Below are 20,743 nucleotides of genomic sequence, written 5' to 3' on the forward strand. Positions count from 1 at the left end.
GAACGTTGTACACAATAACACAATGGTGCATGAGGATGAATTGTGAATAAATTAGCTATTCTCCAAAATACAGAAGTCCAATAATTCCGAAGGACTTGTGATGAAAAATGCTATCTACTTCCAGAGAAAGAACCGATAGAGTCTGAACACAAATGAAAGAATATTTTTTCTTTATTTATTTTTCTTTTTGTTTTTTTTTTGTCTGTGTATTTCTTTATAATATGGGTAATATGGAAATATGTTTTGTATGACTGCATATAAACAGCCTATATCAAATATTTTATTGTCTCAGGGAGAGGGGAGATGATGGAGGGAGAAAATTTGGCACTCAATTTTTTTTTTAATGAATGCTAAAAATTGTCTACATGTTATTGGGGAAAATAAAATATTATTTAAAGAGTTCTAAAAATGAATAATAATAGCCCTTCAAATGACTCCTAGTACATACCTCTTTCCATGAGGTCAGATTTACAGGCTGCTCTGGTTATTTTTCTTTTGACTCCAATTTAAGAAGAAATTTCTAGGCTGAAAAAGATCTGAGATAGGCAAGTACAGTCTCCCTCTAGAGTGAGATGAGAATGTTCTATCGGGGCTTTCTTTACATGAAATATTTCAGATTGTATTAATTTCTAATATTAGTTTTAAATTAAAACATGTGATGCTTTAAATAAAATATGTGACATTCATACCTCAATTGATAATTAATTTATGAAATTATGAAGTGGGGACAGACACATCCAATTCTCTGAGTGCTTGCTGGGAAAGCCCATGATGGCAGCAGGAAGTCAGGTATCATCACACTTTAATAAGACACAGAAGATACAAAGACTAGAGGCAGATGGTTTTGGAAAAGGATAGAGGATAGGATGGTAAAGAGGATAGGAGGAATATGGCTTGGGGAAAAACATGGGGAGAGGGAGAGAGTAGATTGATATGTCTCCAAATGATAGGTGGAGTAAGGCAAAAGTCTTCCCTATCTGAAGAAGTTAGAATGTCTTGTGTTCTTCCTCTATTATTATTCCCTTTTACCTTCAAATTTTCCAATGGATACAAGATAATTGCACCTGTTACAGAATTTGCACTGTAAGGAAGCCGGGTGATAACTTTAGAAGGTTGAAACAACTCCACACCCACAATACCTCCTTCTGCATAGCCTATCAAGGAAAAGGTACAGGTCAAGACCGAGTGCTGTAATTTGTCCTTTGCTAGAGCAGGGCTGTTAAGTGTAAAACTGAGCCTAAGAGCTGGAAGTCAGCCATTTCAAATACTTGGGGGAAAGGAACAATGGTTTTCTCAGAGGTTAAGTTTAGCCATTTCAAGTTTCCGATTCAACAAACTCGAGAAGATTCTAGGGAGAAGCCATTCCTGGTACCTCTTCCCTATCACTACTCCCTTCTCCCCCCAGATGACTCTGAATGTTGTACACACACACACATCACATATGTAAATACATCTTCCTTGGTAAAACATTTACCTATAGGTAATATATACCTTAGGTAATAGGTAATACATAAATAAAATATTTGTGTATATACATGCATATGTGCTTTTATAGGTAAATGTATATAATACATTTATATAGATATATAAGTATTCATCTATGAATCCATAAATATATAGATATGCTCTTTCTTCATTTATATGTGTGTGCATATAAATATACACATATTTATTTTATATAAGTAATATATATTAAATAAAATATATATACACATTTATTTATACCTGTGTTTATATATATGTATATTTATATATATATATATATATATATATATATACATATATACACACACTTATTTCTATGTTACATAAACATACAGATTACTATATACAAATAGTATCTCTCTCTCTCTCTCTCTCTTTCTCTCTCTCTCTCTCTCTCTATATATATATATATATAGTAATCTTCTATGTCTATGTAACCACATAGAGATAAACATATCTGTAAATGTTTTTGCAAAGAGAGAGAAGGTAAAGACCCATTTCAAGGACCATATGTTTTTTCTTTCTCTTTAAGTATGGAAAAAAGCAGCCCCCTTATAATGGTTTTCTGAGATTGTTCTTCATCCCAAACCAAAATTGCAGAAGATCTTTGCTGCATGCTAAATCAAGTTCCCAGCAGATGGTTCTAAACCATACTTGTCATTGGGGGTCGGGGTACATGGAACACTGGCAGCACAGGAGTACAGGAAGGGACATCTTCCTTTGTCTCTTTGCCCACGGTCTCTTTCTGAGTCATGGAGTCAGAAGTCTTCAGAAAAAAGCCATAAATAGTGAGTTTTGAGCAAATGTTGCCTTCAGGCATGAAGCTGGCAGTCATTGCGGGGTGAGGTGGGCAGGAAGCCCAGGACACCAATACCACTGCAAGGCTGTTTCTGGGGAGACTGTCTGGGGAGTTGGGAGGGCACAGCAGGGAAGAACTTATCCCAACCTACCATCTGTTAGCTTCCTATTTTAATTATTCGTGTTAATTAGGTGTTAAGCCTTGTTGTTTCTATGCTGATGAGGGGCTGTAAGGGCATTCAGGTTTGACATGCTCCAAATCTGGATCCCATTAACCCTCCTGTGTTAGAGCTCTACACAGGGGCTGTTTGGTGGCCTCTTCCCTTTAATGCATAGCTGATGGCTGGACAAAGGCTATTTTCTTTCTTTTAAGTGATGGGAAGGATGTTTTTAAGACCTTTATTGATTGACATACAAGAGGATTAAGCAAGGATCTGACCAGCATTATTAGTTATTAGAGAATTGGCTGTGAAGTTACTAATTTGTAGAAGATTGGGGTATTTAAAAAAAACTATATATTATCTAAAATTATAGAAATGTTTGTTGGGCATACACCTATTTCTGGCAGTGTGACGTGGTGGATAGAGTCCTGGATTTTTTCAGGTGTTCAAATTCCACCTTATGCATTTGTTGTGTGACCTTCAGAAAGTCAATCAATCTCTCAGAGCCTCATTTTTTTCCCTGTAAAATCGACGTAATATTGAGGCTATGTATCATAGTAGATAGAGAGTTGACTTGAAGTTAAGAGGATATGGGCTCAAGTAGGACCTCTGATACACATACTGGCTATGTTGCCCATGACAAAGCACTTAACTCTCTAAGAATATAGTTGATTGAGCAGTTGTCAATCTATATTGGTAGAGTGGAGAAGGACTTATCTCAGTGGGAGTCCTAAATATCAGTGAAATCACAAGTATAGTTCAAACAATACAAAATAATAGACCAGAAGCAATGGTAACTTCTATCTCAAACAGTTGTAATAATCAAAAGAAATACTGTTTAAAAGACACTTTTTATAATCTTTAAAGAGCCTTGTTAATTTGATATTCTTATTGGCACCATCAGTCTAACAATTATATTACAGCAATCCTGCATATATCCTTAGTGTCCCGTGGAAATCATAATTTATCCCCTGACTCAATCTTTTACACCTGGAATTCTCAGTTATTCTTTATAAAAATCCTGCATGTCATAAAAAATTCACATTATTATCTAGATGAACTCTCCCAAAGAAAATTTCATTTAATAAGATTTGCTTTTAACACCAACCATCAACCTCATCAGCCTTGCCATATTTTTAATCAGTGATGTATAAAGGCATATATCATGTTCAAGTCTCAAAATTTTATTTTGTTAAATCACATTTCCTATTTTATTTCTTTAACACAGACTTTAGGGATGCACATGTGTGTGCATGCCATATGTACATTTAGCAGAAGGGATTTGAAAAAATATATCTAAAAAACTTTTTTTTTAACAAATAAAATCTAAATAAGAATGATACTGTTTCCAAACCACAAACTTATTAAGTTTAATAATTTTTTATTTAAAAATCAAAAACATAAAACAATATCAAATATATATTTTTGGGATACCACAAAGTCCATGAACACTCCATACTTTAACCTTGCTTATGTGGTTATCACTAGAATGATTGTTGTATTTCCAATTCTCTGCCCTCCCCCCCTTAATAAAGATGACAAAGTAACATAAGAAGATACAAAAGTAATTTCACAATCTAAAGTCCACTATCATTTTTTAGATGAAATGATGAGCTAAATTCCTATCTGATTAGAATCTTAAAAAAGAATCTTATTGAGATTCATTCTTCTCCCCAAACTCCCAGAATAAAACTGAGTAGGAGTTATTTTTAAAACAAGAGGATATATTACAAGCATACTAATGAATTAGACTATCCTCCCTTAACTACAAATATATATACCCAATTAAGGATGACCCATAGACACATAAACTATACATACAGAAGATAAAGATAGTAATAGACTATAGGAATATTTTATTACATTCCTATCATTTTATGAATAAGGAAACTGGTTTAGAGAAGTCAGCTTGTCCAAGGTCACTTACCATAATAAGTGAGACGCCCTCTAGCAACATTTTTTCCCCTTGAATTTTCAGCAATACATTCATATAAACCAGAATCTTCCTGCTGGAAATTTGGGATTTCTAGCATGCCATTTGATTTCTTCATTTTAATTTTACTGGAAAATGGTAATCCATCACTTCTTCTCCAGTTGATCTGAGGTACTGGACTAAAAGTAGATTATGGGGTTATTTGTATTTTCTAAAATCAAAATCAGAATCATTTCATGGGAATCAGGCATATATATTTTGAAGGAAAGGAAAACTGACTCCCTCATATCACCATGTACAATACTTCTGTTATCAATGATATATGTAAATTGTATTTTCAAAAGTTCAAAAGAAGTTTTTTGGTAGATGTATAAGAAAGTTTACGCATTTTATAAATACTTTCTTATGTAGAGAAAAACTGAAAGGAAGAGTTAATTATAAAAGAGGAATGAAAATACAAAATATGGAGATTCATTAAAGTTTGCAAAGTTGGTTATTTCTCTTGATTTTTCCCATAAAATTGTTTCCATAAAACTAAATAATTTTCATTCAAAAGATCTAAAGGAGAGTGGTGACAAAAACAAAAGTTTGTTTGCTTTGTTGTTTCATCACTTTCCTTTAGATCTATAGAAATACAGATTGACAAATAAAAAACAAAGGGAAACATTTTTCAAAATATCATCCTAACCTTCACTGAAATAGGTGATTAGACAATTGGTAAATTACATTAAAAATACTTACTTTCCAAGAGCAAAGCATTCCAATTTCACAGTTGAACCCTTGGCTGCTGGAAGAGTTTCTGGAAATTGGACTTCTATTTTGGGTTCATATTCACCCATCACACCTGCAAATCCACAGTACAAAGAAAGTAGTGTTACTCATTTTCTTGTATTATTTTCAACTCTTTGTGAGTTCATATGAATAAGTGATATTTTGTACAAGAATTAAAGCTTCTCGAGAAGACTCAATGCTTTTTGTTTTCACTTTGTACTATCGATACTTAGGACCAATGCCTTGTATGCAATATTGGTGCTTGGGAAAAAAAAAAGTGAGTTGCGTTGAGTGATATGACATGTTGAATTGAATTATGAATGACAGATAAAATGATAGAGGACAGATATGAATATATATAGATAGATGATAAAGATGTAGATATAGATAACTAGATGAGAGATAAAATATAGATAGACGATGCAAATAAGTAAACAGATTGATTTAGATAGCTAGATAGACATATATAGAGATAGACGATAGATGATATAAATAGGCAAACAGATTGATACACAACAAATATAAATAGCTAGATGATATACATATGGATAGATGGTATAAAAAGGTAAACAGATTGATCCATGACAGATATACATATGGATACATAACACTGATAGATTGATAGAGACAGAGAGATATGCATAGAGATAGATAATTGATATGAATAAACAAATTGATAGATAATAGATATTGGTAGCTCAATAATAAATATACATCCGGAGAGATGATATGAATAGGTAAACTGATTGACAGGTGACAGATGATAAATAGAGATAGATATACATAGAGATAGATTATAGATGATATAACTAGGCAAACACTGATATATGACAGATTTAGATAGTAAAATATATACAATCTATATGCTATAGATAGTAGATAAACAAACACACAGAATTGTTGCTTCCTACTATTTGTCCAATGATTTTTATAGGTGACAATTAAGAGATGACTAGGGAGAAACCAAATTGAATATTTTTGATCTGGTTTTAAAAAAGTTAAGACAGGGATTGGGAATTTTTGGAAGCGAGGATAATTTTTTTCAGACCTATTATGCACCATTTTATAGACTCATAGAATAATAGATTTAGAGGCAGGAAGAGGTCCAGAGGTTATCTGGTTCATTCCTTTCATTATATAGATTAGGAAAACAAGGACAAAAGGATTTAATGTCTTGCCCATGATCACACAGGGGATAAGTGGCTTAGAGCCAGGCTCTGAACCCAAGTCTTCTGCTGACAGAAACAATTTCTTGCTTCTGCATCAATTTAGCATAATTCTAACTTTAAAAAGCATTTTTGGAGAAATTATTGTTCTCCTTAAATTTACCAAGAGAAGGGGATTAAAAAACCAGAATTATTATTTGCTTTCTGCTTTAAGTAATCACAAAATATAATGATTTATTATGACATCCCCAAGGTATATTTTCTAAGGATTAACAGGAGGTCAATTAATTTAACAGTCTTTGTAGAATGTGTAATAGTTTTGAGCTCACCAGTGGCAAGTAAAATACTAACTGTTAGAGGTCAGATGCAAATATACACATAGTCCAAGAACTGTCCACATTCTTCTTTTCTACTATAATTTTGTTATAGGTCATTTATTAAGACAGTAATGCTTGTTCATTAAAACACTGTTGTTTAAAAACATGTTCATGTGTTTGCTGTAATGAATTTAATTCATGACTTAAAAGGGTTAAAAGGAGCCCCAAAAGGGTTGAAAGTATTTCTTCACACAATAGAGACTTGGAAATACATCAAAGCCCAATCCCATATCCCAATCATAGGATGCCGCAACAGAGGCTTCTATAACATAATCATGGTTTGATGGAAAGAATGCTGATTTTTAAATTGAGAGGAACAGTTCAAATTTTGGCTGATTTTTTGAACCTATAAGGCTTTGGTCAAGTCAACCTAATATTCTGGATCTCAGTTTCAACATTCATAAAATGAAGATTATTGGATTGGATGACCTGAGGTCTCTTCTAGCTCTAAATCTATAATCTTGATGTTGGTTCTCTCTCCATTAATGTAAATAAATCATAACTTTCCTTCCTCCTCCTCTACCCTATAACATCTCGGGCAGAACTTTTCTTCCTATATGCTTTTCTATGAAAGAAACACAATAAGCCTTATTTCTAGACTAGAAGAAAATAAATTATGTTTCTTATTTTGTTTTCTATTCTTTTTTAAAATTTTTCCCAGAATTATATTTTTAAAACAAATACTTACCGTCTGTGCGTAACACCAAAGGAGTGGGAGAACCTAGTACTCTGTTGTTTGTAACAGTACTAGTCACAACACAGGTGTAATTTCCCACATCAGATGGTTCCACTTTGGCTATGTACAGGTGTCCTGTCTCCTGAGAAACAAATCGCCGCCTATCTTCTTGCACAAATGATGGGTATTCATTGAAGATCCAAGCATATGAAAGCTCTAATTTTGATTTTGAAGCAGAAAAAAAAAAGATTACAATGAATGAGGAATGCTTGAGCATTTGTGAAGCATCTAAGCAAAGGGGTATAATTGAATTTTCTTGAGACCTGTTGTTGCCAATGAACAGTTTAACTACCACATAGCCATTTACAAAGGAGCTGTTCTTTTTAAAGGTGTTTATGTTATGAATTGGACAATCATTGATAAGCATGAATTTTTTAATATCTAAGGGAAAAAGAGAATTATATAAAATGCAAACTTTTCTTGAATATCATTGCTTTTTATTTTTAATGTACATTAAATAGAGTAGTAACAATATTGCCTTATTATTCACATCCCCTTCAGAAAGTTCCTTTTCCTTTATTTTTAATTTTTAATGATGTCCCTGTTTTTGGCTTTTATTTCTTTTGTTTTGTTTTTCCTGTCCCTATCCCATGAGACCTGCCATGAAATGACCAAAATGTAGCCAAGCAAAACAAATCAGAAAGCGTCCATATCATTAAAACTAGTGGTCTTCATGGGAGTAGTGGCCACAATCCAAGTTAGCTATTGTCTGACCTTAAGGGGTATGAGATCAACATAGGTGGAAATACGGATTTAATCACAATCATCCCATATTGATCAGTTAGAAGAATTGACTATAACACAACAATAACTTTCATTGTGCTTCTCCTGCCAAAAAAGAGGGAAAAAGAAATAAAAAAGACCATATTCTCAGCCCCATACAAGTTAGCAGCCTCCCTGCTCTGAGCCAGGTATCCAACTGGGAGGTTGTTACCTAACTGCTCCTGGACATTCACAGAAGTTGTTATGTAAGTATCATTAGAAAATTTCCACTCCTTCCTCCACAAGCATGCCCTTCTCTATTCCCCAAATCACCTTCCTCAGAAACAAGCTCAGCTCTCTGAGACAAGCTCAGGTCTCTGAGACAGTCACCAATAAGTATGTACCAAACCTCCTTTTTGTCTTTGATGGGTCAGAGTGAGCCACACAGGAGGAACAGACGGTAATGGTTTATAACAGATTGCAGATGTCATTAAATTGTCCTTCTCTTGAACCTTGTTCTTCTCTAAACTTGCCTATTAGCACCATCATTTTTTTTTATTACATAGATTTTTAATATGGATGTCACTATTAACTCTTCCTTCTCTATCATAGCAACATATCCAATATACAATTTTATTCTGTCAGGTCTACTTCCATATCTCTTCTGTCTGTTCCCTTTTTTCTATTCAAATAGTTTCTAATATAGGCCTTCATCATCTCTTGCTTATATTATTGCAATAGCCTCCTCATTGGTATACCTGATTCAAATCTCTCCTCTCTCCAGTGTATCCTTTTTTGTTTTTTTTGTTATTGTTTTATTATTATTATTATTATTATAGCTTTTTATTTACAAAATATATGCATGGGTAATTTTTCAACACATACCCTTGCAAAACCTTCTGTTCCAGATTTTCCCCTCCTTCTTCCCACCCTCCCCTAGATGGCAGGTATTCAAATACATGTTAAAATAAATGTTAAATCTAATATATGTATGTATACGTATCCATAGTTATCTTGTTGCGCAAGAAAAATCAGATCAAAAACCTGAGAAGGAAAACAAAAATGCAAGCAAACAACATCAGAAAGAGTGAAAATGCTATGTTGTGGTACACACTCAGTATTCACAGTCCTCTCCCTGGGTATAGATGGCTCTCTTCATTAATAAAAAATTGAAAACTGGTCTGAATCAATTCATTATCAAAGAGAGCCACATTTATCAGAATCGATCATTGTATAGTCTTGTTGTTGCCATGCACAATGATCTCCTGATTTTGCTAATTCACTTAGAATCAGTTGATGTAAGTCTCTCCAGGCCTCTCTGAAATCATCCTGTTGGTCATTTCTTACAGAACAATAATATTCTATAACATCCAAATACCATAATTTATTCAGTCATTCTCCAATTGATGGGCATTCACTCAGTTTCCAGTTTCTAGCCACTACAAAAAGTGCTGCCACAAACATGTTTGCATATGCGGGTCCTTTTCCCTCCTTTAAGATATCTTTGGGATATAAGCCCAGTAGGAATACTGCTGGGTCAAAGGATATGCACAGTTTAATAACTTTTTGAACATAGTTCCAAATTGCTCTCCAGAATGATTAAATCTGTTCAAAGTTCCACCAACAATGTATTAGAGTCCCAGTTTTCCCACATCCCCTCCAACATTCATCATTATCTTTTCCTGTCATTTTATCCAATCTGACAGGTGTGTAGTGTTATCCCAGAATTGTCTTAATTTGCATTTCTCTGATCAATAGTGATTTGGAGCACCTTTTTCATATGACTAGAAATAATTTCAATTTCTTCATCTGAAATTGTCTGTTTGTATCCTTTGACCATTTATCAGTTGGAGAATGGCTTGGTTTCTTATAAATTTGAGTCAATTTTCTCTATACTTTGGAAATGGAGCCTTTATCAGAACCTTTGAAGGCAAAAATGTTTTCCCAGTTTATTGCTTTCCTTCTAATTTTGTCTACATTAATTTTGTTTGTACAAAATCTTTTTAACTTAATATAATCAAAATTATCTATTTTGTGATCAATAATGATCTCTAGTTCTTCTTTGGTCACAAATTCCTCCCTCCTCCACAGATCTGAGAGGTAAACTTCTTATGTTCTTCTAATTTACTTATAATATCATTCTTTATCCCTAGATCACAAACCCATTTCAACCTTGGTATACCATGTTAAGTGTGGGTCAATGCCTAGTTTCTGCCATACTAATTTCCAATTTCCACTTGGGGTGATGTTTTGACTCGCATGTGAATTGTATTTAAAAGGGGCAGAATTGTGCTAAGTCATTGGCTTCATTCTCTGAGAATAATCAAAGTTTAGTGGGAAGACAAAACTTAGAACAACTGGAGATGGAACCAAATGCAGTAGATGACCTCAGTGTCTTTAATGTCTGCCAAGTTCTAAGGACTCCACAGCAGGTGTTTCAGGTGCCTTCATTCATGGCCACTGGAACAAACTTCTCATCCACCCATTCCATTGAATGAAATCTTCACATACTTGGAGTAGACATTCCCCTAAATTCAGCTATGGGTTTGAGTCCTATCAGTTAGTCTGTTAGTTACCTATCTGATTGACCTGGAAATAGTTTGTGTGGATGTGGTTGTTATGTATACTATAACTTTTTGGGGTCACAAGTAAGAAATAGGGGGAGATAAACGCCAGAGGTGGATGATAGACACATAGATAAGTACACAGACTATTTATTAAAAGTTTATCATGTGTCATGGAAGAACAGCAAGGTGGCATAATAGGGTATTGGGTCTGGAGGCAGAAAGACTTATCTATCTTATCTATCAAATCTGGCTTCAGACACTTACTAGTTATGGGAATCTGGGAAAATCATATTACTTGGTTTGTCTCTGTTTCTTCATCTGTAAAATGAGCTAGAGAAAGAAACAACAAACCGCTGCAATATTTTTGTAATAAAAATCCCAAATGGAACCATGAAAAGTTGGACCTGGAACAACAAAATATGCAAGACAATATGCTAAAGAGTGTAATACAGAAATAAGTATGTCCTATCTTCAAAAAGTTTACATTCTAAATGAAGAAGCAATATATTAAAAAGAGTTTAAAGGTGAGAAGGAGATGGGAAATTGGTTTGGAGGTCCATGGGAAGTGTTCAAGGGGCCTGATTCAATGTTAAAAGTTTGTCTATGAGAGCTTTATAACCCAGAAGTAGAATTAAGGTTCTGTCTGTGAGGAGGAAGGTCATATGATATCACAATGTTCAGAAAAAAATTAATAATAATAATAATATGCTTAAACAGTACTTTAGGGTTTACAAAGTACAGTCCCTATATTATCTCCCTTGATCCTTATAAACATCTTGTGATATAGGTACTATTATTCCCCTAATGGTATAAATATGGAAAATGAAGCTGAAGGAGGTTATACAGATTGCCCAGGTTCGTATAGCTAGTATGTGACTGAGGGAAGATTTAAACTTCAATTTTTAGTGGATACATGTTACTTCATTTTTATTTTGTGCCTTGAAATTGTTTCCATTTTGGTGCAAATTTTTTGATATACATCATTATTGGTACATGAGTACACATATATAACTCAAATAAGTATAAAGACACTCAAATTTAAATGATAGGGATGTCTTAAAGAAGTCTAAATATGATTTGGATTCACTTTTCTCCCAAAAAAATAGTCATTTAAAAGTCAATATGCTTGTATCTGGCCTAAATAAACTGTTCCACCTGCCCAAATAACACATTTTTCTACAGATGTGCTGAAAATCAAAGTTCTCATTTATGTACTAGAATAAGAAGCAGAAGAGCATGGATAAGTCCTGCCTCCAGCACACACTAGGTCTGTAAGCACAACCCAGGGCATAATACTTGTTATAGAGATGAAGAAGCTAAGGATCCAAGGGGAAACATTTGTGGAAGGTCGCACAAGAAATTAAATGGCAGAGACAAGATCTGGACCCAGGTCCTGTGACTCAAGACTCAGTCTTCCTAAGGGATAATCAACCAGTATACCATTTTACTTTCTCCTATCTCCCAAAGCCAGGGTGGGGGTGGGGGGTGGGAGGGAGAGACGAAGGGAGAGGGGGATGATATTTTTATACATACAGCAGAATATGAGAAGATTCTATATGGAATTGTGAATCTCTAATTCATGCTGCTATCTTATGGATGTGTACATTGAAATATGTGTGTATGTGTATGTGGAAATGTGTATGCATATATAAAATTATAAATATAGCTTTCTTTTTTTTCAAATTCATTTTATTTGAAGAAAGAATAAGCAAAAATAAAAACAGAAAAGCAATATAAAACAAAATGAAACAAGGCAAAAGAGAATTTTCATGTTATTATTAGTAGAAGACATTATACACATTTATTAGTAGAAGAAATTATATTCATGAGTACCCATCTTTTCTTTACTTCTTGTAAATTGTTCTTTTGTCCTTTGCTGGGAAACTTATTTACTTTATTCTTTTCCCCTTTTCAATCTCTCCCATTCCCAAGCAGGCTATAGTAAAGAAAGGATATATAAATAGAATTTTCTGAACTATCCTGCTTATCTGTGCTTCCTTTACAAATTCCTTCTGTTGTCTTCCATGTATATAAAAAATCCAAAACCAAATAAAATTACAATTGTTCTTCTTTCTCTCTTTAAAAAAAAAAAAAAAAAAATCACTATTTGGGGCAGCTAGGTGGTGCAGTGGATAGAGCACCAGCCCTGAAGTCAGGAGGACACGAGTTCAAATGTGACCTCAGACACTTAACACTTCCTAACTGTATTACTCTGGGCAAGTCACTTAATCCCAATTGCCTCAGGAAAAAAAAAAATCACTATTTCCAGCCAACCCAGGTACTTGTACTCATCTTACCATCTCCATTAACTGAAAGAGGTAAGGAGCAGAGATTTGTTAACAAATAAACATAGTCAAGTAAAAGAAGTCCATACAAAGGTCACATCCTGAAATACATGCATGTATTCATAATTTATTCTGTGATATCTATATCAGGAGATGGTTCATCAAAAGTCTCCACTGAGAAATTTTTAAAATTGGCTTTCATGTATCACAGTTTGGAATTTCTACTCTGGAAGTTGCCCACATTTTGAATTTATCCTTTTGGACTCTCCCCTATCTCACCCTTTTCCCTTTAAAACAAAAAAGAAACCAAAACCAAACAAACAAAAAACCCTTTTAACAACAGAGAAGCATACCTTCTTGTTCTGATGATATAATATTATCATTACCATGTTTTATAATAAGGATTTTCCTTTGAGAATATTCATGATCAAATTCACAGATAACCTCTTTTTATATCTTACTAAGAGTCTAGCCTAACTTTTCACTTTATTTTGGGGAATAATTTCCCTCAAATACTACAAATATAAATTTGATCATTGGAAGTAAAAAATAATTTTATTATGTGATTCTTAAATTTTTAAAGTTTTAATGAACTAATGTAAATATTGCTAGAGTCTATTTGTAATGAAATAATTGTAGAACCTCAATAGATGCTGGTTTCAGATTGAAATTTATACATACACATATACCCACAGAAATACTCACATATACATACACATACAGGCATATGCATATATGTATATCTGCATTATGTAAATAGATATGTACAAATGCATAATATATATTATTCTTTGGAGAACTTGAGAAATCTTTCTATAAATTCTAATAAATTAAAAAGGACAACACAAATTTTATATATGTATATGTTGTATGCACACACAGAGACAAGCCAAATTTGTAAAGTAGTCTATTACTATTACTATTCTATTCTATTCTATATTGCTAATGTATTACCTGAGTCTATTTACTAATATTGGCTTAATGTTATACTTAACATTACCAGTGGTATATTAATATTGATAATATAGGAAAAAAAAACCTTTTTTTTTTTTTTTTTAAGTAAAGACTTGTACCAATCAAAGGTATAAACTAAGAATAAGTACTGAAATCCTGCTTTCCCAGAAACAACTTGATGAATTACACTATTCCTTTAAGCTTATTCCTTGTACAGTCACTTAAGGACAAGGATAACTAATTTAACATGAAATATGTCACTCTAGAGATACATAATGTTTCTAGAGATACATTAATATAAGAACTAGTGACATTTAAGGGGCTACTTTGGGCTCCATTATAAAACTTCATTCTGAAGGAGAGTTAATCCTTTTAAAGGCTCCTGAAAGAAATTCTAACAAATAAGATTGTATTTCTTTGTTAGTTCTTTAATCATTATTATGAAAGCAGTTTAAAGTTATAACTAGTAAACCTACAAAATTGATGTTTTTAAAATTGTACAGTCCAAATCATCTAAAAGAAAATTATAAAAACTAAGCACAGAAACTTGATTATTAATACTCTGGTATGAATTTCAATCAGTAGGCATTTATTAAGCACCTACAAATATCTCTCTCTCTCTCTTTTATTCTACTGTCTCTCTACCTCTGTTTCTTTCTCAGATATCTATACATTTATCACCTATATTTCTATTATTTATCATCAATTTATCTGTCCTGTATTTACCATCTATAACTTAACTTTCTATCATTTATTTGTCATCTATCCATCTTTTGATCATCTATCATGTATCTATCCATCTCTCTATCATTCATCTGTCTATCATCTCTCTCTACATATAAATTTATATACATATATAGATATATATCATAGAAGCTACGTAGTTCTGCCCCTTTATTTTACAGATGAAGACCTGGGGCACAGATAGATAAAGTAATGAAACCAGAGAGAGCAAGTAGCTTGCCAAGATTTTAATCCAGAGGCTCTACCTCCATATTTCTAATGTTTCTATTTTACTACTCTGTTTTTAGTGGCATGCATGTGCATACAAACCTCCTCATCAATTCAGTTCTGTATCTTCTCTGCAACTTATACTCTCAGACAGTTGCCAAGAATACTGAGAGGCAACATAATTTGTTTGGTGTCATAGATCCAGTATAAGCCAGAAGTAGTCTCAGAATCCATATTTGTCTATTTTTCTTGGCTTTGAGGCCAAATTTCTATCTACTATGCCATGCTATCTTTTTCTCAATACATCATCTACAGCTATTATTTACAGATATCTATTTCCTATGTCTATATCTATAATCTATGTCCTTCCATTTATTTACTTCTCTATCTTTATCTAATTAGACGAACAGAAAGATAGGTAGATAGATAGATGCCCATAGCCAGCCTTCAATTAAGGTTGAGTCTCAAAGACTATATTATAAGTTTGTTATTTAGATCTTGAAATGAGTTTTCCAGAGAAATAATGTTATAAATAAAGCATGAATGTATAGGCCAACGTAAAGACCCCTATTATACTGCAGTTAAACTGGAGGACTAGGTTGTCAATTTTAACCCTAAATGATGACCATATGTAATATGGTAAGAAAGATTAAGATGATGAAGAAAATTGTCTTCCCTTTTCGTGAGTACAGAACTGGCCAGAGATGGGTTGTGAATCACCTACCTTTTGTATGCCCCTTCTTCTTTCTAATACTTTTCATTAGAGGTCCTTATGCTACTTGAAGTCCTATTCTGAGGACTTAGACCAACTTAAATTTCATTTTTCAATTTCAAATTTCAGAAATCTCTCAAATAAAAATTCTTCCTTCAATGTACCTTATTACAATTAGAAATTAGAAGGAAAGTAATAGGCAAATTAATTCATACTAAACTGAATAATTGATTAATTTTCTTAAGGTTATTTGTATATTTGGAAGAGGAAAATTACTAACTCAAATACATCTTTAACTGGTAAATTTCAAGTACTAATGAGATGGGGTTAAACAAAACCAGACGGCAGTGGGATATGTGGGGGCAAAGTTCTGTTCTAACACACTTGCCTGGCAATCTGGCCTGTTGGTCATGTTCCCTAAGCTGCACGGCTTCTGTCCTCTGCCTACTTCTAAGATCATGAATTGTCTAAAAATGAAAATTTCATAAGATTTCCTGTCAGTCATCATCAGGAACTCCACTGAATGAGGGAAACGTTGGAGCATAGATTTAGAGTTGGAAAAAATCACAAAGGTTATGGATTGCCCCTCTTCTCAGAGCAATTGAAAATGAAGCAATTTGAAGTTAAATGACTAGTTTAAGACTACCGGGGGGGGGCTTTGGATTTTAAATGGGAGTCCTTGGATTCCAGAGATACTGCTTTTTGGACCACATTTCATAGATAGGAGAACATTTTTAAAGCCTTCATTGTTTGGAAAGTGTAGACAAAATTTTAAAATCATGGTAGATAAGCTGAATAGTTTAGTACTTTAGCTTTTTAGTAGTTTAGTAGAATTCAATAAATTTCATATACATATATATATGCATTATTCACATATCTACACATATGTATCTTTTTATTTTTTCCAATTACATATAAAAACAATTTTAACATTTAAAAAATTGCAAGTTCCAAATTTTCTTCCTGCCTCTCTCCTTTCCCCTTCATTTTTGAACAATTTGAGAGGCTAAATATGGGCAAGCATGTGAAACATATTTCCATATTAAGAATATTATGAAAGAAAACAGAGACTTCCCAACCCCCCCAAAAGTTTAAAAAGTATGCATTGGTATGCATTCAGATTCTATCAGTTCTTTCTATGGAAGTAGTTAGTACATATACATACATATATATTTATACACAAATATACATATATATATGTCTATGTGCTAACTACCTCCATATGTGTGTGTGTGTGTGTGTATATATATATATATATATATATATATATATATATATATATACTGAGAGAGAGAGTATATATATATATATATATATATATGTATATATAGATATATACAATAAGTCTTTCAGAATTGTTTTGGATCTTTGTATTGTTGAAAATATCTAAGTCATTCACAATTGATCCTCACACAATATTTCTGTTACTATGTACAATGTTCTCCTGGTTCTGTTCACTTCACTCAGCATCAGTTCACATAAGTCTTTCCAGGTTTTGCTAAAACCATTCTGCTCATTATTTCTTACACACACATTATTCCATTACATTCAAATACAACCTATTCAGCCAGTCCCCAGTTGATAGGAATCGCCCCTTCAATTTCTAAATTTTTGCCACCATAAAAAGAGCTTCTATAAATATATTTTTGTATAGACACAAAATATATGCATATATATGGACCCAGACCTAGAAATGATCCTGCTGGTCAAAGGTTATACACAGTTGTTTTGTTTTTGTTTATTTATTTATTTATTTTCAAAATACATGCATACATAGTTTTCATCATTCATCCTTGAAAAAGCTTGTGTTCCAAATTTTTTTCTCCCTCCCTACCCCCACCCCCTCCCTTGGACAGCAAATAATCCGATATATGTTAAATATGTATGCACAGTTTTATAGCCCTTTGGGCACAGTTCCAAATTGCTCTCCAAAATGCATGAATCATTTCAGTACTGTATCAGAAGGTAGAACCTGCTCTCAGTTTAGAAGGAACCAAGAGATTTTTAGTTATATGGAAGAAGGAAAGCATTCCAAACACTAAAGTGCAAAGACCAGATCAAAGGAATAAAAATGGGAAGATTATAGATAGATATTGTATGTGAAGAAGGGGGAAAAAAAAGGTCAGTTTGGAGTATAGCATATAGGAAGGGTAATAACATGTAACAAAGCTGGAAAATTCCAACCCTTTCATTTTACATTCAAGGATGTCTTGTGGGGATGAGACTTAAATGTCTTAGACTCTTTCACAGAGTAGTTAAGGGCAACTGTGTCTGGTTTTAAGGAGGAAACACTGAAATTATAAATGGACTGAATAACATGCGTTTACCCATGTTACTACTGCATGTTCCTGACGCCAGCTTACATTTATAAATAAAAGCTAACCCAAATTCTAGAAAGGTGGATGAAAATTCCACACCTTAATTAGGTGTTCTCAAACTTTTTGAATAGGGGGCCAGTTCACTGTCCCTCAGACTGTTGGAGGGCCAGACTATAGTAAAAACAAAATCTTTGTTTTGTGGACCTTTAAATAAAGAAACTTCATAGCCCTGGGAGGGGGATAAATGTCCACAGCTGCCACATCTGGCCCATGGGCCATAGTTTAAGGATCCCTGCCTTACCTTCTAGATATAAGCATCACTGAATTCTGCCTGGATTTCTCTGTGGAGACATGATCCAAGATAGATGATAAAGGAGTTGCAAGAGAAGTCAAAATGGATCATTGGACTTTGGAGCATAAGCTAAATAAAGGACAGTATCTCTTTAGAGAACATTACATACTGCTCAGCATAACCTCTTCATTTTACAGAGGAGAAAACTGAGGCTCAGAGAGATCCAGTGATTTGCTCAAGATCGCAAAGGTAGGAAGTAGGAGACACAGAGTGGTTATTAAGTATTTTTCCAATATATGTTTATTAAAAAAATAATGTGTGCTTGTTTTTTGTATATGTATGTTTGTATATACACCCATTACCACACATAGATATACAAGATGCTGCCTAGTGGGTTGAGACTTGAATTGGGCTCAGAATTACTTGGACTTAAGTCCTGTCTTGGCTACATGAACTGTATGGGTCATTTCACTTGAGTGTTCCTAACAACTAGAAGAATTTAACTTGCCAAAGTGGAGTGGTAGAGAAGGTATCTCCCCAGGATCTCTTTCAAAAGAGAAATTATAAGTCCAGCATCAAATGAAAAAAATAAAAAGAAACAAATTGCACACACACACACACACACACTTTATTTCCTCTGATAGAATGTAAGCCCCTTGAGGGCAAGGGCAAGATTGTTTTCACATCTTTTCTTTCTATCCAGTGCCAATTACATAATGGATTCTTAATATATACTTGTTGGTTGATTGATTGTAGAAATGAAACTTCCAAAGAAATTGTTGCCCTCAAGGGCACTATTTGTGGAGCTGAGCTCCATTCCTGGTCCAAAAATGTGGTGAGCAAACTCATACTGTGCTCTGCCAAAATGCTCTTGTGCAGCTAAAAAAAGGGCACTTCGATAATACCTTTTTTTTTAACATTTAAGAAAATGTGTGTTTTGGTATGCAGATTGTAAATAAATACCAAATCCTGTTGTCAGTAGAGTACTTTCCTCCTTCATCAGCCTGAACTGTAGGCATTTTTTTTTAGTGACTTCAGTAGTAGTAAATAATATTTTACTTTAAGTGCAGTTCAGGTGAAGGTAAAGAATCGTACAGCTCAGGGGAGTGCTAATTGGAGCCAATTATAATTTGATTGACCTGCCTTGCTATTAAAATGACATGTAAAATTTATACTGCCCTTGCAAAATGGAAATTTTTTCCTTAGCATATACTAGCTACAGGATGCTCACACTTTTAACAAACTCAAAGGTAGTGATTTTTTTTTTTTTTTTTTTGATGCAATTCCCAAATCCACTCTTGGGATCCAATCTTGGATGGAAGATTTTCAGCATGGCAAATAATACAAAAATGCCTCGTACGGGAAAGGTTGTAGAGAAAATGCTAAAATATTTAAGGCCTAGTAAATTAAAGAAGATCATCAAAATGCAAGGGTCCTTTCTAATTAAGTTTAATTTTTAAAAATGAAAATTTAAACTCCTTCCTTTGGCAATGTCACAAAATTTCTGCTCTGAGTTATAGTTTATAAAAATAAAATGAAGTCAAGTGCCACTTTTCACTGGTAAATAAGAAAGAGTATGTCAGGTATAGAAACTTCAATTCTTTCAAATCACTAGGGGCTCATTTACTAACCACATCAAATGATTCCTCAGGGGTTTTGGAGGGTAAATGATTCTCTAAAGGAAATTTACTTCTGAAGTGTAATCGAAATGGAAATAAAGAGTACAGTCTCATGAAAGACATCTTACTTCTGATTTCTAACCTCTTCTGAATTTTCTTTCACAGAGTTCAGAGAAATCAAACTGCTATAAAGAACATAACCTACATTGTAGAAATAAACAAAGTCTCAACAAAACAACCTGACCTTTAAAGTAAGCTGGCCATCTGAATATTTTATCATGGATTGTATCTGAAATAAAAGGAAGACTTAAATCATCCATGAGGAAATCATTCATCAAAACTAAGATCTCTTGTACATCAAGGTGGATCGTGGGAGATATCTCTATACTGTAGGTATTAAAAAATCCTCCAGAAACTGTTTAGTGGGGTCCAGATTGTGCCAAACAAATAAAAACTTGCAGAATTTTCTTGGGGAAAAATGACAGAAGCAATAATCACAAAGCAACACTAGGGTATTTCAAGAACTCTAGTTTACTAGACATATGGAAATAGCTCCAGGGAAAGCCCTATTTTGAAGACCCAGGCATGTTTTCCCTTGAGAAAACTATGAGGAATTCAGAAACTCAGATAAAGAATCAAAGCAGACTTTCTTTCATACCTTCCAAAAGGAGAAGATCAAAGAGGATTTAAGTAGAACCCAGACCTCATGCACACAGGTTCAGAGAATCACAAATCTATTTAGAAGTGACCTGAGAAACCAACTTCTCTGAGGTACAAATAAAGACATGAGACCCAAAGACTGGTGAGGCTTGAGAATCAAGAAGATGTCATTGTTCAAGTCCCATCTTGGCATTTCCTTTGTGACTTTGGGAAAGATAATTCAACTTCCTGGGCTTAATCTTACATTTATATATTG

The 20,743-nt window shown here is 33.5% G+C and overlaps 1 protein-coding gene across 1 annotated transcript in view; it reads right to left on the reverse strand.

The window, feature by feature from the left end:
- Positions 1–20,743, reverse strand: part of LOC100914366 (contactin-3) — a 399,985-nt gene that overhangs the window by 64,034 nt on the left and 315,208 nt on the right. Inside the window, exons 6-8 of the mRNA XM_031954064.1 lie at positions 7,380–7,583; positions 5,119–5,221; positions 4,372–4,556 (exon numbers count right to left, since the gene is read on the reverse strand). Coding sequence (XP_031809924.1) covers positions 4,372–4,556; positions 5,119–5,221; positions 7,380–7,583 — 492 coding nt within the window. The remainder of the gene's footprint in view (positions 1–4,371; positions 4,557–5,118; positions 5,222–7,379; positions 7,584–20,743) is intronic.

Source organism: Sarcophilus harrisii, chromosome 1 (genome assembly GCF_902635505.1).
Source record: "Sarcophilus harrisii chromosome 1, mSarHar1.11, whole genome shotgun sequence".
Lineage (NCBI taxonomy): Eukaryota > Metazoa > Chordata > Mammalia > Dasyuromorphia > Dasyuridae > Sarcophilus > Sarcophilus harrisii.